We start from the raw sequence: 17,838 nt of genomic DNA on the forward strand, positions 1-17,838 counted from the left end.
CAACAATTCTATCTTTGGTGGGGTGGTGGTCCATATAATAATATTAAAACAAATTAATTTTTTTCATGTGTTTTCTAGAGGTCCAATTTTTATAGCAAGTTATAACTAGTGTTGGTAACTATTCAAGGTGGTCTAAAATTTTTTGCATTCAAGAATGTTGCAAAGCAAACTCCTTGCCATCTCATCTCCTGCCCTACTGATATATTATTGTAAAGTGAGAGTTGTGAAGCCTGCCTTCCCTCATGTCTTTGTTCCCATGGCATTTCTAAGCTACTCTTATTCTAGCACCTTGGCAGTCTGGTAAAATTGTTGGCTCTGTTCTGCTTCCTCCATTCCAAACTAATTTTTGGAAGGATATGGACAATATTTTGATTTCTCTTTTTAACCTTATGTATCTGACATGAGCCAGGGCATGTAGTAAAGGAATTTAGTATATAATTTTAATACACTGTACTCCCACATAATCAAAACATCAGAATTAGCCACTTCGAAAGCATACCAACGCTTTGGGTTTGTAGAAAATGAAAAAAAAAAAAAAAAGTAAAATTACTGAATCATAAAATCAGTAGTAGTATATAATTTCAGCATTTTGAGATGTACTGCTGGCTAGAGAGCAGCTCTGCTTTCTGTTGATAATACACTACTTCTTTCAAGGATTTTTTCCATAAGGGAAAGAATTGCTTTGAATTGAAGATAGAGAACTGTTCTTAGTGGTATTATTACTTCTTGTAGTAGTTTTTCACAACTTGACATTCAAGAAAACACAGTGTGTGTGTTGGGCTTTCCCTGTGGAATGAGAGCTTGCTTTCTTCAGAAAATGGTTTTCTCCTTGTGTTAGATACTTACAGAATGACTTGAGAATGAGGCATGGTGGTAAATGACAAGACCTTGCTTCCTTATTAAACATGTGTGTGTAGAGAGCACACCTTCTTGGGTGTTCTCAGATACAGAACAGTAAGACATTTTTCTTTCCCTCAATGTGCAGCTTTCAGTTTTGAAAGAAGGTACTTTTGGAGATACTAGTTGTTGTAATAGTTGCCTTGAGTATCAAAGCCTGTTACGATTTACTTTTTCAGAGGAAGCGCTCTTCAGAAAAGGTTGCGTGATAGGGAAAAGGAAATGGAAGCAGATGAACGGGATAGGAAGAGAGAGAAGGAAGAGCTAGAGGAAATCAGGCAGCGCCTTCTGGCTGAAGGGCATCCGGATCCAGATGCAGAGCTCCAGAGGGTGAGTTACCCCAAGTCGACAACAGTGCTCTCATAAGGGAAATGCAGTTTATGCTCCATGGATCTTGCGGTTATTGGGGGAGGATATTAGTGGTTTTTCTTTATTTTATTATGCAGATCGTCAGTGTTATTTGATTTACAGCTTTAATTATTCTAAACATCCTTCTGTGTCTTATTCCTTTATTTCTGTGAAATACTACCTATGTTAAATGAATGTCATCTAATAAAACCTGTTCTTCCTATAAGGTGTTCTGACATTTCAGGACTTTTGGGGCCACCTTAAATTTTTTTTATTTCCTAAATAAAGGTGTTTTCATGAGCAACATGCCATTTTAAAAAAGGAAAGGACTTTGGCATAGGACATCGCATACTCCATTCTTTTTTTAAGAGTCTGTCAAAAAAGAGTAGTGTGTCATTTGAGAAAAGTTTTTAGTTCTTAAAATATCGTGAATCTAATAATATTGTAAGTTCTTATATATCAACTTGAAAAAATCTGTTATATCCTATTTGTCAACAGAAGCCATGTTTTCTTATATGCCCCTTTTATTTTTCAAAATGAAGTTGTGTTCTTTTTCCTTCTGATAAAGTACTTACATGAGAAAATAGAAGAGTCAGACAATATGTAGCACAATAGTGAAGAAATTAAAAACTGTTTTCTTTTCAGCCTGGTACAATCCTTAGAGATTTGTGATTTTTAAAATCTCATCACACAGGCATATGTATACCCTCACATGAATTTTGTAAGTGGGATTATAATTTACACACTCTTTTCTGATGTGCTTTTAACTTGGGTATAATCTTTCACTCAGAATATGGCCAGTTTATAGCTTTATGTCTTTTTTCATTCCTTGACTATCATGGTATATGGTTGGTCTTTTAAATCCTTACCATTGTAACATTTAGGTTGGGTGTGTTTTTGTTTTAATTCTCTACTAGTTGGTTTGAAGGCCTCACAGATTGTACTGCTTTGTGAGTTTGTAGATGGGGTTAAGTCATGTCATGCACCAATTTTTAATTGGTACATAGTTCTGGATTTTTTTTTTAACATTTTATTTCTTTGAGAGAGTGAGCATGAGCAGGATGGAGGGGCAGAGGCAGAGGGAGAGGGAGAAGCAGACTCCCTACTGAGAATGGACTCAGTCCCAGGATCCTGAGGTCAGGACCTGAGCCTAAGTCAGACGTGTAACCGACTGAGCCAACCAGGCATCCCTGGGGTCTTTTTGTTCCATTCTTTGTTTCATGCTCAGAAAAGTTATTGATGAATTTACTCAAGTTTTTATAATGTTCTTTTTGGTCATTTTGTTGTTGTTTTTTAATCTTTCATGATTTCAGGGAGAGTGTTCATTTTGGTATAGGCTTTTGACTCCGAAAATTGTTTCCCTTCTAGTTCTTTCTTCCTGTTCATGAATACAAAAGTGACTACCATCCTTAGGCAAGACCTAGAAAGACCAAATAATTTCATTTTAAAGATTTTATTTTTAAGTAATTGCTGCACTCACATTGGGCTGAAATTCACAGCCCTGAGATTGAGGGTTGCATGCTCGCCTGGCTGAGCGAGCCAGCTACTACAGAACAAATTATTGTTGATGACCAAGCTGAGGATTTGAGTTGCCTCTTTCGTGGTTGTCTATCTGTTCTAAAATAAAATTTCGGGGGGGCTCCTGGGTGGCTCAGTCAGTTAATCATCTGCCTTCAGCTGAGGCCATGATTACGGAGTTCTGGGATTGAGCCCTGCAGCTGTATGGGGAGCCTGCTTCTACCTTTCTCTCTGCCCTTACCCCCACTCCCCTACCGCTCACACTCCCTTTCTCCTTCCTTCTCTCTCAAATAAATACAATCTTTAAAGATAAATTGAAACTTTGGGATAAAATTTCAATAAAAATATAAAAATATACCTTTTCCTTTTAAATTAGCTACTGTTATTATGTATTTGCCTTTGTTATAGCTGAAGAGCTTAATGCATTTTATATTTAAATGTTGAAAGTATAAGAAAACATTTTGCAGAGTACCTAAGATACTGTATAGGCCTGCTCAGCTTTCTGATGATAGAAGCAAGGAGTATTTCATTATTCCTAATGAAAAGTAAAGGTTTTATGAAAGATAATGGAAAACAGAAAGCTGGTTGAGTGGAGTATGGTTGTGGTCTGTTAGTCATGTTATTTTTCTATTTTAGATGGAACAAGAGGCTGAAAGGCGCAGACAGCCACAAATAAAGCAAGAACCTGAATCAGAGGAAGAAGAAGAAGAAAAGCAAGAAAAAGAAGAAAAACGAGAGGAGCCCATGGAAGAGGAAGAAGAGCCGGAGCAAAAGCCCTGTCTCAAGCCAACTCTGAGGCCCATCAGTTCTGCCCCATCCGTTTCCTCTGCCAGTGGCAATGCAACCCCCAACACTCCTGGGGATGAGTCTCCATGTGGTATTATTATTCCTCACGAAAATTCACCAGATCAACAACAGCCTGAGGAACATAGGCCAAAAATAGGACTAAGTCTTAAACTGGGTACGTTAGCATTTTTCTTCCTTCTTTCTTTTATTTTAATCCCCTACATATACTTACATTTTGCCTTAAGGAAAAAAATAAATATGTGCTGCTTGGTAGGTAGATAGAAAAATACTCAAAAATGCCTTTCTAGCTCATGATTGTTTTCGTAGTTCTACTAGTGCTCCTATATCTGCAGCTGCTTCAAGTTCTGAGAAGAAGTGAAAAGTTAAATTTTCTAGCACTTGTGAGTAGTGAGTCATTTTTTACAGTTGGGATCTTTCTCTGAGATTTGTGAAAGTATATTATGCACTGTTCTTGAGGGATGGTGGGTTGTAAAACATAATTAACATTTGAAAATTAAGTCATCATGCTAATATGGTATTTTTACTATAGGTGCTTCCAATAGTCCTGGTCAGCCTAATTCTGTGAAGAGAAAGAAACTCCCCGTAGATAGTGTCTTTAACAAATTTGAGGACGAAGACAGTGATGATGTACCCCGAAAAAGGAAACTGGTTCCCTTGGATTATGGTGAAGATGATAAAAATGCTGCCAAAGGCACTGTAAACACTGAAGAAAAGCGTAAACACATTAAGAGTCTCATTGAGAAAATTCCTACAGCCAAACCTGAGCTCTTTGCTTATCCCCTGGATTGGTCTATTGTGGATTCTGTGAGTAGCAAATTGTATTTCATCATTTTTATTGGAAGTGGTTTTGAACATAGCATATAAAGTCTGCTGATTCTGTTAGTAGAGATGCTAATGTGGCTGGGGTCTTAGCCTGCCAGGGAATTTAGGTCGATGATTGAGGAAATTCTTGGTGGTACTTTGAAGTCTTCATCAGTTAGAAGCAAGTGATTATATCTTGATACATACCTGTGTTAGTTCAACTCGTGAATGAGAACATGTGTATTTTAGTTTTAAGAAAAATCATGAGGCTATAGACGTAGTAGTAAATATAATAAAAATTCCTTAATTTAATAACCATGCATTACTTTGCAGATATTGATGGAACGACGGATTAGACCATGGATTAATAAGAAAATTATAGAATACATAGGTGAAGAAGAAGCTACATTAGTTGATTTTGTTTGTTCTAAGGTTAGTCTTGATCTCCCTTCATTTCCAACATTTGTTTTATATTTTTAAAATATTAGACACTCTCTAAAATAAAAGATCTTGCAAAGCCAAGTCTATGATAGTTTACTCTCACTTTTTAAGAGATTTCATGGCTACTTAACTCCTCCACTTTAAGACCCCTACGCCACATGCTTTCATTTCAGAGGGTCAAGGAGGACAGATTTGCTCCCTGCTGCCAATTTTGCTCTCTCCCTGCCTCAGAGAATGCATTGCCACCCCATGTCTTAATGGTTAGAATGCTGCTGAAATACAGTTGAAGGGGTTTTTGTGGAGACAGCTGATAGCCTGTCCCATGAATTTCTCAGTCATCTATCCTTTGGAAAAGGAGCAGAATAGTTTCCTTCACAGCATAATAACAGTCATTTTTATTGGTTAATTTGCTGTGACCCAGACTCTCTTCTTGGGAGGTACTGTGTTAAGCATTTTATAGAATCTTATGTCCTTTAAACCTCCCAACAACCATAGCAAGTGTAAATTACTATTATTATCCCCATTTACACATGTAGTAATTGCGGCCTAGGGGGAGGTTAGGTCTTGACCATAGCCCTATAATAAGTAAGAGCTAAGTCTGTGCTCTTAATCACTGAGGTATACCACATCCTTCCATTGTCTTCTGAAGGCAAAGTCTTATCTTTCAGATAAGACTTAGAGACAGAATAGTAGAAGCACTGTATATCTGTAAAGGAATAACGAATTGCATTTTAAGGAAATGCTTATTTTTCCACCACTACTGCTCTTTTAAGATTAGGAATAGCAAATCTGGTCTGCCCTTTCTACTTGTAATCATTGTAGCATTGAAATTTGTAACTCTGTATTTGAATTAGAGCACATAGTATAGTGATTAAGATCCCAGGTTGTCTATACTTCCATTGAAGAGAGTAGGATTCTGAAGATTAAGAAATTTACAGAAGGTTTTTTCAGCCACAAGAAGTTCCCATATTAGTATGAGGGTACATTAAACTTTCTTGGCTGTATTGCTAATTTTTTTTTTTAATTTTGAAAATGACAGTTAACTTGTTTCTTTTAGGTTATGGCTCATAGTTCACCTCAGAGCATTTTAGATGATGTTGCCATGGTAAGTCAGAAATTTACTGTTACTAATACTCTAATATCTGTAAACAAACTAATCTGTATTTGGTTAATTTTTTACCCAGAATCTTTTCTTTTTAGAAGCCCCAATTAAGATATGAATCTGCACTAAAAGAGTTTAAAACCACTCACATTAGGATGTCCTTAGACTACATTAACACTCTCATTCTGCCTTTCGTGTTTGTATGTATAAATACAAATCCTGGATCTACTCATACATTTAGAAAACATTAATTAAGTGCTTACTGGGTTGAACAATGTGCTAGAAGCATGAAAAGGTGGAACATCTGCTCTTAAAGAAGTAGGAGGGAGGCAGATACACTAATACTGGTATTGTAATATACTTGCAGTCATATGTAAATGTAAAAAAATGTAGAAGGCAGAGGAGATGGAGTATCTGATGGTAGGGAGGGCAGTTAGGAAAAGCATCACAGGAATTACCATCTAAACTGAGACTTGAAGAGACTTGTGTAACTTTTGTCACTTGGACAGGTATCCATTGAGTAAACATCAAATCCCCACTTGCATTTAATTTGGATATTAGAGTTGTGTCAGTGGTTGCATTTATCTAATGTGACTTTGTGAGGAAAGGAAGAAGGAAGAGAATTGACTGTAGAGGTAAGAGTGGTTGAATGTACCGTGAGCTCCAAGTTAGGAAAAGAAGGCAGTAAGGTCGGCATAGAGCCAGCGGTTACGTGAATCGGGGTGGTGGTTCCAGTGACGCTGTGGGAGGTGTGTTGGAAAGAGTGAGAGAGTAGAATGTTTAAGAACAAGTGGTGGATTCGTCCTGACGAAGGTGGGATGCATCTTTGGCCATGGGAGAAAGTTTCTGGGCTAGAGCTGATGTCAATAAGACTATAATAAACTTTCTGCCTGGGTCATGCACATAGAAATGGAAACTTCTGTGTGTTGGGACAGGGATTGAAGAGAAATACGGGAACCAACAGCCAAAGTGCTCATCTGTTGTGGGTGAAAGACTAGGTATTTGCTAGATAGCTGCTGTTGGAGTGGAAAGGGAGTGTCATGAGATCTCATGAATCTTGATGAAGATACGGTTCACAGAAATAGGAAGGATCCAGCAGTTTCCCCTCTCCTGTGAGATGAAGGCTTTGAAAGTATGGAACTTCCCGAGTAGGCTGCAGTGTCTCAGGGTCTTTCAGGGACACAGCAAGTTTCCAGGTAAATAGATGAAAAAAATGATTAAAGAAGTTGAGGGTGGTTAGTGGAAAGAGTAATGGAGAGGGGCGCCTGGGTGGCTCAGTGGGATAAAGCTGCTACTTTCGGTTCAGGTCATGATCCCAGGGTGCTGGGATGGAGCCCTGTGTCAGGTTCTCCGCTCAGCGGGGAACCTGCTCTCCCCCCACCCCTCACCGCGCTGGCCTCTCTGCCTGCCTCTCTGCCTACTTGTGATCTCTGTCAAATAAGTAAAATCTTAAAAAAAAAAAAAAAAAAAAAGTAATGGAGGGCAGAGTGGGAAGGCAGCAGAGGGCAGATGAGTCAGAAGAAACAGCAAGCATGTCATAAGATGACAGGTGCCTGCGAGAGCTTGCATTCTCCACTGCAGACCTGTCAGGGAGGGGTGTAGTGCGGGGGCCTAACCAAAGGGAGCTCCAAGGTCAAGGCACTATATGATGTGTCCAGGCACCACTATATGATGTCTAAAGCCAGGTGACATTAGTTTTCTGCTGCTCAGCCGGGCTGATGCAGCTCTTTTTTTTTTTTAGAATTTCTGATAATTTGTGAAAAGTTTGTTGACTTCATACTGCTGAGCCTCAGATGAAAGGAGAAACATGAATAGATCCTGGTCCTTGGGGGTAGAATTTGCACTTCCCTGGCCTTCCCATCTCTTTTTAGGAAAGTATCCCTGGGTCAAGAGAGTGTTTTATAGTTGGGCTTGAGTTAAGGAATTTAAAACAAAAAAGAAAGAAACCCTCAGTGTTCTAGTATTTGGCTTTGGCTGAGTTGCAGTTTCTGTCAGTGAAGATGTCACTTGTTATTGTTAATCCATTTTGATCTGTGGAAATATTATGATATTTGGAGTATAACTAGATTCTTTACTGGTTAATTACTTACATTGTTTTAATTTTCTGGCTCATTGTTGATCAGAGTGGGAAGAAACCAGACAGTTGGCTAGTTTTGTCAACCAGTTCTGACAAAAGCTCACCTTCTAGATATTTCTTTATTTGGATAAATTTAGTTCAAGTAGGACTTTTGCTCTTGTTAAAAATTTGACTTTTTCTTCTAAAAAAAAGTCTGATTTTTTCAAACTGTACGTTTCCTCATTTTATTAGCTGGTGATTTTTTGTGCCTAGGTCTGTATTATTTCCAAGGTTGCAGTGTAGTTCTCTCAAATTGCTGCTCAAGTCTGGCTCATAGAATTCTGAGTTAAAGTTCTTTAATTACTTGTCATTGTTTAGAAATTTGGGGAAATTTTTCAAAAAACAAAACAAAAAAATATTTCTGGCTTCTTTTAGGTACTTTCTGATCACTTAGGTACAACTCTCCAAAACACTTTGTACCTATTAACTCTTAACTCCCACAGTAGGACAATATCATGTAGATAATGTTTGCTCAACTCTACAGGTGAGAGAACTGAGGTTCATTGTGGCTAAGTGACTTAGCCAAGGACACATATCTAATAAGAGGTAGAAGTGCCATTTGAACCCACGTAGTCTGCCCAAGATCTGGTTTGCTTAACTTTTTTTTTTTTTTTTTTAAGATTTTATTTATTCATTTGAGAGAGAGGGAGCACAAGTGGGGGGGTGCAGCAGAGGAAGAGGAAGAATCAGGCTCCCTGCTGAACAGCAAGCCTGATGCAGAGCTCAATCCCAGGACCCTGGGATCATGACCTGAGCCCAAGGCAGATACTTAACCAACTGATTGAGCCACCCAGGCAGCCCCCCCATTTGCTTACCTGCTAACTTAATCTGCTGCTCCAGAGACCTGGCAACACTAAGCCGCATTCCATCATAGCAGCGATACCCTGGAGCTCAGTCGTAGCTGCCACCTGTAGAAAGAAACATGCTGTTCATTTTACCTCAGTGTAACTCTGGTATAGAGGCCCAAATCTGCATGTTGTGTGAGGGCAGGAGTAGGGGACAATACAATCCCCTACCTCATAAATAGATAGGAAGATGATTTACCAATTTCCCAAGGGGAGAAGACCATATATTTATTCAGTAGCCTCATGTTTTTTTTGGTGATGATAGTATTCACATACTGTTTTTTACTGTATCCCAGAAGCAATGTTAAATGCTTTACATATATTCTCACTTAATATTTAATTCAGTGTCATGTACGTAATAAGGACTTAATAAGTCACAATTTTAAGGCTGTTTTGGGGGTAGATAAGGTACTCTTAAATAATTATGCAGTTGTATAACTACTTCTGCCTAAATTAGTATGTTTTTTTATAACATGTGCTTTCTTGGGCGCCTGGGTGGCTCAGTGGGTTAAGGCCTCTGCTTTCGGCTCAGGTCATGATCCCAGGGTCCTGGGATCGAGTCCCGCGTCAGGCTCTCTGCTCAGCAGGGAGCCTGCTTCTCTCTCTGTCTCTCTGCCTGCCTCTCTGCCTGCTTGTGATCTCCATCTGTCAAATAAATAAATAAAATCTTTAAAAAAATGCTTTCTTTAGGAAATAGTTTTTCTATATATGTATATATGTATTTGTAAAATTGAAAGAATGAAAGTTGTATAAAATACTTTGGTGTCAGTATTTAGTAAGCCATGGAATTTGGCTGAATGCATTCTCCCCCATCCCACAATCCTTTTTTGTAATTTTTATTTACTAAATAACATTTTTCACACTAGACCGATTCCTTTCATGTCATTTTATTGAAAGTAAATGATTGTCAATGTATAAAGCCTTTTAAAATACCAGTTACAAGATGTCGGGGTGGCGCAGTGGGTTAAGCGTGACCTTTGGCTCAGGTCATGATCCTCCTGCATCAGTGCTCATTCAGTGGGGAGCCTGCTTCTCCCTCTGCCTGCCACTCCCCTTGCTTGGGTTCGGTCTCTGTCTCTGACAAATAAAATCTTGAACAACAACAGAAAGTGATAAAATACCAGCCACTATTGGGAGATGCTGATGATTGCTTATCTTACATGTGTTACTGGTTTTTTGAGTTTTTTCTTTTTCTTTTCTAGGTACTTGATGAAGAAGCAGAAGTTTTTATAGTCAAAATGTGGAGATTATTGATATATGAAACAGAAGCCAAGAAAATTGGTCTTGTGAAGTAAAACTCTTTTTACATTTAGAGTTCCGTTTCAGATTTCTTCTTCTTTCCCACCCTTCAGAGGACTTTGGCTTTTTCTTTGTCTTCAAAGACATTTGTGAGATCTGTAATTTTTTTTTTTTTTTTTTTAATGTAGAAAATGTGAATTTTTTTGTCCTCTAATTTGTTGATGCCCTGTGTACTCCCTTGGTTGTAAAGACATCTGAATCCTGCCTTGGTTTTCTTTATACTCACCAGGTACAAATTACTGGTATGTTTTATAAGCCGCAGCTACTGTACACAGCCTATCTGATATAATCTTGTTCTGCTGATTTATTTCTTGTAAATATTAAAATGACTCCCCAATTCTTTTGCAGAATTGCACTTAATGTTGAACTGTACTGTATAGGAACCTATATGAATAATTTTAATTGAAAGAATATCGATCATAACCTATTACCCTTCCCATCCCTTGATCAAAAATGGCAAGCCCTCCTTGAAGGCATGGAATTTAAAATTAGAATGCTAAGCTTAGCAGACAATCCATTCCCACTGTATCTCTGTATGAATGTGTTCGTGTGAATGTATGTATAAATGTCTTTTCCCTAGTTTTCTTTGGAGGGCTCCTTTTAACATTTCCTTATTGAAGAGTAGATTCGTAAAGGAAACGTGGTGTTGTGCCAACCCAAATGTCTGGGATAATTAGGTTATTAATCTCCCAGAGCATGGTATTCTCTTGTGGCAAGCAATAGTGTGGTGAATGGAACGAAGCTTTCCTGTTGATAGCTGGCTGCTTCAGCCTCTCTTTTTTAAGGGAATGTGAATCATAATGATTTTCCCCTTAATTTCATTGTTCAGAAATGAGGCAGATCCTTAGATTCTGGAGAGCCTTATTAGATGCATTTTTGCACTAATTGGTCCTTAGCTTTATTTTGGTGTACTCCTTTGTTTAAAAAAAAAAACAAAAACAAAAAAACCCCCACCCTAATCTGAAAAGCATAAATGAAAAAACTCATTTTTAAAAAACAAAAGGTAAAGTTAGGCAGTACAGAGCAGGAAAGTATGAAAAAATACAGTAGGAATTCAGAATGGCAATTTGCAAAGTTTACATCTTACTTTTAAGGATAAAGTAAATCATTTAAGGCAGTTACCAGTAATTTTTTGTTTATAAAGGGTTTATATCTCATGAGTATAAGTGATATAAATGCACGCACACAACCTTTTACCTCTGCTCATCAATGTTTAAAAATGTCTTAGAGACATACATAGGGCTTTCTTTATTGTAGAACAGGACTTCACCAGGGAGCAAAATTACCCAAAAAGCAGTTCTTAACATAAATTAGGTGCAGTTGTGCCCAGGTCCGAGTATTTATTTAAAAGAAAGACAAAATTGGGGACGGGGAGTGGAATTGTTAAAAAGCATAATTGAGCTTGAGTTACCAGATTTTTTTTTTACATCTTTAAAAGGAATTTGAAACACTGTTCTTAACATTGGACCATGAGGTGGTTCCATTATGTAAATATATCCAATATTAAAACTGTATATATTTGATCTTGGGGACCCATTCTTTCAGAGTCTTGTTAAATAAATGGCAACATGTTATAATTGTGCAGTGCATACTAGAAACATAACTTGAAGATGTGGGCTTAATTTTTGATGGAGTTGATATTTATGATTATTAGTAACGAAGGTCAAAACGGGCCATTTACCTTACTTCGGGTTGATCATACATTTGTGGAGAATACCCCCTTTTAGTATTCTATCATTTTTAAGTTCTGGTCTGGGAAAATTTCAGAAAGTTCATGCTCCTTGCCATCTGTAAATTCATTTACTAGCCTTTTCACAAATTGACACCCCCTCCCCCCACTGAGCTTCACAATTCAAGTTCAGGCAATTTATTACTCCCATCTAACTATATTAGTGCTTCTAAGGCATCATATTGGGTTTTTTGTTTTTGTTTTTTTAACCAACATTAGCATGAAGATTTATTCAGGTACTTGGTTTCGTCTTCTCCAGCTCTTTCCTGAATGTATATTAAGGGACCCTTATCTGGAAGTCTTGAGGGCACATAACATATAGGGCATCACACCTCCAGTGAGATTTGTGTCTAGATCCCAAATTCCTGCCTTAACATTTCTGCATCAGAACAGGAATTCTCAGAGCCCTTGGGTTAAAGACCATTTATAATAGTTTCACATCTGCTCAAGACCCGTTTTGCTACCAAGCTTAAAGTTCTAAGGTTTTCAACTTTCTTGTTTTCAGATTTGCATATAATGAACTGGACATACATAAACTGGCATATTCTAACGTCTGGGATAATACACATAAGAAATTTACAATAAATGGCTTGAGCTTTCTGGGTTGTCCTTACTGTTTGCCCATAGATTAATTTCAGTTTGGAAATCTTCATCTATATTGCCCATTCCAATTGTTAAAAAACTGTATGCAAGTCTTGAGAATCATTGCCCTCCCCCCCCCCAAGGTTTTATTTATTCGAGCGCAGGAGCAGAGGGAGGGGTTGAAGAAGAGGGAGAAGCAGATACCCTGCTGAGCATGGGACTTGATCTCAGGATGCTGAGATCAGGACATGAGCCCAGTTAACCAACTGAGCCAGTCAGGTGGCCCTTGAGAATCATCCTTGATCTGGCAGTTAGAAAATGAATACACCTTTTCCTCATTTCACCTTATAATTTTAAATATGTACATTTGTTGACAGGAAGAAGGATAAGTTGAAGTTCCTCTCAAACCTCATACACCTGAATCACCTGGGGATCTCCTTAAATGTAGACTGATGCGGGAGGGGTAAATACGGTGGGGCTGGACGTTTTGCATTGCTCACCAGCTTCCAGGCGAAGCCAGTTGCTAGCTGATCCAAGCACTGACTACACTTTGATTAGCAGTTGAACTTATGTACTCAGTACAGGTTTCCTCTGCTATCCCAAAAGTTGAGTGTCCCTCTGAAACGTTTTGAAAGCTGAAATGGCATAAAGCAAAGCAACAATAACCATTAATTTATATGGGAATTTTGTTTGAGTTCTCCCTCACCAAAAAATAATCTCTCCCAGGTTTACCTGGTACCTTAGAATACATCTTGCTAACAGGTACACAAAATAAATCGAGATAAAGCACAGATGCTCACAGACCTAGTTCAAAGCTGTGGTTGCTTGATGCTGAATACAGTCCCCGGGAAGGGACTTGCTGGCACCCCTATACATGTATGCATGGGCTGTGTGCTGCTTTTATAAGGGCTTGCTGCAAGACAAGCCGTTTTCGCTATATTTTCCTTTCCTTTTCGTAAAAGTGAAATTCCTCTTCAGATTTTCTTTTGGTTAGCAAAACCAGGTGCTACTGTAGGTTTTTCATAAAAGTGAAGTAACTTGACTTCTGAAAAGCCAGGGGATCCCATATTAGTATTTTATCCTAACATACTACACAAATGCGGCTCAGTTTTCTTTTTAAGTAGATTATAAAGAGAGCATTTTTTTTTTTTTAAAGATTTTATTTATTTGTCAGAGAGAGAGAGGGAGCGAGAGCGAGCACAGGCAGACAGAGTGGCAGGCAGAGACAGAGGGAGAAGCAGGCTCCCTGCCGAGCAAGGAGCCCAATGTGGGACTTGATCCCAGGACACTGGGATCATGACCTGAGCCGAAGGCAGCTGCTTAACCAACTGAGCCACCCAGGCGTCCCAAAGAGAGCACTTTTTGAGACAAATAGATGCATAATATGTATGTTCAGGAATATACGGCAGTCTTCGAAAAAAGGTGCTTAAGAACAACTCTTAATGTTCTAGGCTTTATTCCCAGCCAGTACCAGAGCCATTTTCTCCTTAGAGAACTCTGTTTTTACTTATTCTGGATCTTACCATAGCACTTCTCTATGAGGTGGAGGCTAGTGATTTTGTGGAGTGCTGTTTCAGGTACTAATCAGGCACAAATGCTAGATACAGTGGACAAGTGGAGAAACTGCTTGGAAGTCTAATTGAACTAAGCACATTTTCTTATATATGAAGTAAAGAAGTGATATTGTTAATAAGTAGTATGTATATGAGGCTTATTTACCCTTTTTCTGGTGAGCTCTATAAATGTTTCCACTTTTAACGCAAAAATGTCAAAATGGTTATAGATATTTTCAGGACATATTTCAGCTGCCTTTTAACAGTCCAATATTAAGAAGTCCTATATTGCTCAGCAAAAGATGATGAAATTGATGTCTGAATGTCCCGGATATAAGGCTATGAGAAAGAATCCTGAATAGGCAAAGGAACACTTAGTCTGGGTGTCAGGAAGAAAACTGGGAAATTCATATATTTCAAGCCCAGGAACTATTACTATAGCATTTATACTATAGACCAAAGTAAGCTTATAATTTTTTGATAAATGGTAGATTCTTTTGAACTGTGATTATGTTGAATTATTTTATTTTTTAGGTTTTATTTATTTACTTGACACACAGACAGCAAGAGAGGGAATGCAAGCAAGGTCAATGGGAGAGCAAGAAGACGGCTTCCCGCTGAGCAGGGAGCCCGATGCGGGGTTTGATCGACCCTGGGATTATGACCTGAGCCGAAGGCAGACACTTAATGACTGAGCTATACCCAGGCACCCCTGATTATGTTGAATTATTGAAATGATTTGTTTGCATGAGTGCTTACATTTTCATCTTTATTTGATAGGATTTTTGCCTTTGATTTTACCACTTGTCTTGTATGAAGGCCAAATTAGGAATAGCAATCTAAAATCCCCAGGAATGAAAAATTTCTATAAGCAAAAGTAAGTAAAAGTTCTTTGCAAGCCATGTTGTTTTCATTAAATGACACTCCCAAGTATGCCTGCTGTGCCCCTTCCCATAGGAGTTGGATTTATGATCTAGCTTCTCATGCCCAGGGTGGCAGCTGAATTGTTAACAGGTAGCCCCTCTGTTTTTTTGTGTAATTTTTTTTTAGCCATTGAAGCGCTTCATATGCGGCATTCATCTTAAATGCTAGGTAGAGGGATAGACGTAAGACAAGATTCCTCTAATAGCTCTGATAGTCTAATAATGGTGGAAGAATCATGATAGGAATACTAATAGACATAAAGTACTGTACCAACTGTCAAACTTGATTGTGCTAATTTGATAGTCAAGCAGGAAGGGACAGTAGGAAGATTCTCAGCAGAGGCAGTAATACCTAGAAGGGAACTTAGAGGTCACATTTATCTACCCAAAGCAACACTACTATAGTGTTCTTGACAGGTGGGTGTCTGGAGGCCTATACATAATTGGATTCTAATTCATGGTCTAGCTCTGTGCTCCTCAAGGTTTTAAGTTTGTTAAATAATTTTGAAATTCAGTTCTTCAAACACACATAAGCATATTTCAAATGTTTAGATGTCATGTGACTAAGAAAATCCAGTTTTTTGTTTTTTTTTATTGCAATAAAGTTGAGGTGCTCTACAGCCAAATATAGCCAGTGCCTAGCAATACTATATGGACATTGCAAATTCTAGAACATAATTGTGTTTGGGGCGCCTGGCTGGCATAGTTGGTAGAGCATGTGACTCTTCATCTACTTCAGGGTCGTGAGTTCAAATCCCACATTGGGTATAGAGATTACTTAAAAATCTTAAGAAAAAATTATTATGGTTTCAGAAAGCTGTTATTGGACAGGTCTGGTCTAGATATTGATATCAACCCAAGGGGAGAGGAAGTGCTTGTTTATAAAATCTCATGGGAAGCACTTTTAGTAAATCTTCATTGAAGCAAAAATTATTAGGTGTGAATTTAAAAATAGTGCTAAACAACTATTTTTCCTGTTTTTTTTTTTTTTTAATAACAAAAAGAAAAACCAGTGAACACTTTACATTGTAGAATCCAAAAACCGAAGGTTCATTTCTTTACTGTCATACTAGGAAGTACACTGTACCAAATAGATTGGATTGTTACTGTAGAGATTGCATTGTTACTAATTATTACTATAGAAAGCTATAAAAGTTTCATTTTCAAGTATTTTATTGAGGCACTTTTTTTTAGAAAGGAGGGCACAAGTTCTTGGTTAAGGAGGAAATTAGAATTTAATAAAACACTGACAAGCAGAACTGAAAGCTAAAAATATAAGATAGCTAACCCTTAAGTCCAAGTCTAAGAGAATCCTTGCAAAGAATAAGAACGAAGTGAAAAACGATAAGATAGTGGCCAAGCACCAAACTCTGATGACAGTATTTATTGTCATCGTTCAATTCTTTATTCCTGTAAGAAACAGGGCAGTGACATCATGTATAAATAAGGGCAGGGGTATCGGTTGGTAGAGCTTGTGACTCTTGGTCTCAGGGTCGTGAGTTCAAGCCCGAAGGTAGCAGAGTTTAAAAGAAGGTAGACTACTTTTACGTGGGAAGTGTTGAGTTGCACTGATTTGGAATCAAGTGTAAATAACTGGCCTTGGTTCTCTGATTGACCAGGTCTCAACTTCACATACTAGTGACTAGTGACTGAGCTAGCCTTGGTCTCTGACAGCCTCTCTCCCCCCACCAAGTGGTTCTAACAGGTCTGGCACTCTGGATTTCCCATCTGCTTCATCTATCACCACTTAGTATTGGCTTCTGCCACCATTTATTTTGTTTTGTTTCTCCATTCCTGCTCCCAAGTCCCAAACACTTTTGGGAAGATAAAAATGCACCACTACACATATTTTGGACCTTGAGTGCTGTTCTTGAGTGATGTACTTTGCATTCTTTTACTGAACCCCAGCTCCTTTCCACACATTCTAGCTTTTATCTTTGAACCTCCAGAGCTATATAGTGGTTGTAGAAAAAATATTCACTGAATGAGTAAAAGTCCTTTGATTCTCCCTACCCCCAGCAAGTAAGTCTCAAGTTTAACAACCTTAACTTTAAAAATGTCATTAGGTGAAATGCCTGGGTGGCTCAGTAGGTTGGGTGTCTGCCTTCCACTTGGGTCCTGAAATCGGGTCCCACATCAGGCTCCTTGCTTGGGGGGCCTGCTTTTTCCCTCTGCTCCTCCGCCTATTCATGCTTTCTTTCTGACAAATGGATAAATTCTTTTAAAAAAGAAAAAAAAATGTCATTAGGCATACTCTCCAGTTCTAGCTTTCCACTTTATGGTGACATGCCTCTTAAAACTTTGCTTTCTATAGTTAATGATAGCTAACTCCATCCATCCTATCCAGAAGACCTCCCCATTCCACTGACTCTGGTTTCTAACTTTCAGTTTCTTGATCCTTGCTCAAGTATTTTCTTATCTTCATTCTTCAGTCGGGACTAAAGAACACAAAAACAGCCTTGGATCCTATCTGCTTTCCACTACTTTGTTGAGATTCCACAACGAGTAGCTTATAGTTACATGTGCCTTCCAAATGCCTCTAGTCTCAAATGTTTGTATGACCATTCCACTGATGACTGGTGAGGGCCTAAAGTAGACGCTGTGACCTTGTGAGAGGTTCAACCCTAGCCTTAAGGGTCCACCATGGACATTTGCTGTTTGGTGTCTAGGATATTACTTTTGTCCTGGTCTTAAATCTGTGTCTCTCCCAGTGTCTTTGCTGGCTCTTCCTCAGCAAATCCTGGGTATTTGCATTTATTTTAATTGGAAAATTTTTAATTTTTTTCTTTTAAGATTTATTTATGCCTGGGTACCTAGGTGGCTCAATTGGTTATGTAACTGACTAATGATTTTGGCTCAGGTCATGATCTCAGGGTC

General features: G+C 38.3%; 1 protein-coding gene across 2 annotated transcripts in view; it reads left to right on the top strand.

Moving 5' to 3' along the window:
- Positions 1–11,697, top strand: part of RBM25 (RNA binding motif protein 25) — a 56,294-nt gene extending 44,597 nt beyond the window's left edge. For both annotated transcript variants that reach the window (XM_082733395.1, XM_082733394.1), the window contains 6 exons: positions 1,077–1,227; positions 3,400–3,724; positions 4,100–4,374; positions 4,705–4,803; positions 5,870–5,917; positions 10,078–11,697. In XM_082733395.1, the coding sequence (XP_082589521.1) occupies positions 1,077–1,227; positions 3,400–3,724; positions 4,100–4,374; positions 4,705–4,803; positions 5,870–5,917; positions 10,078–10,170 (991 nt within the window). In that variant the 3' untranslated portion in view covers positions 10,171–11,697. The remainder of the gene's footprint in view (positions 1–1,076; positions 1,228–3,399; positions 3,725–4,099; positions 4,375–4,704; positions 4,804–5,869; positions 5,918–10,077) is intronic.
- The last annotated feature ends 6,141 nt before the right edge of the window (positions 11,698–17,838 follow it).

The sequence above is a fragment of the Mustela nivalis genome, assembly GCF_964662115.1.
Source record: "Mustela nivalis genome assembly, chromosome: 6".
Lineage (NCBI taxonomy): Eukaryota > Metazoa > Chordata > Mammalia > Carnivora > Mustelidae > Mustela > Mustela nivalis.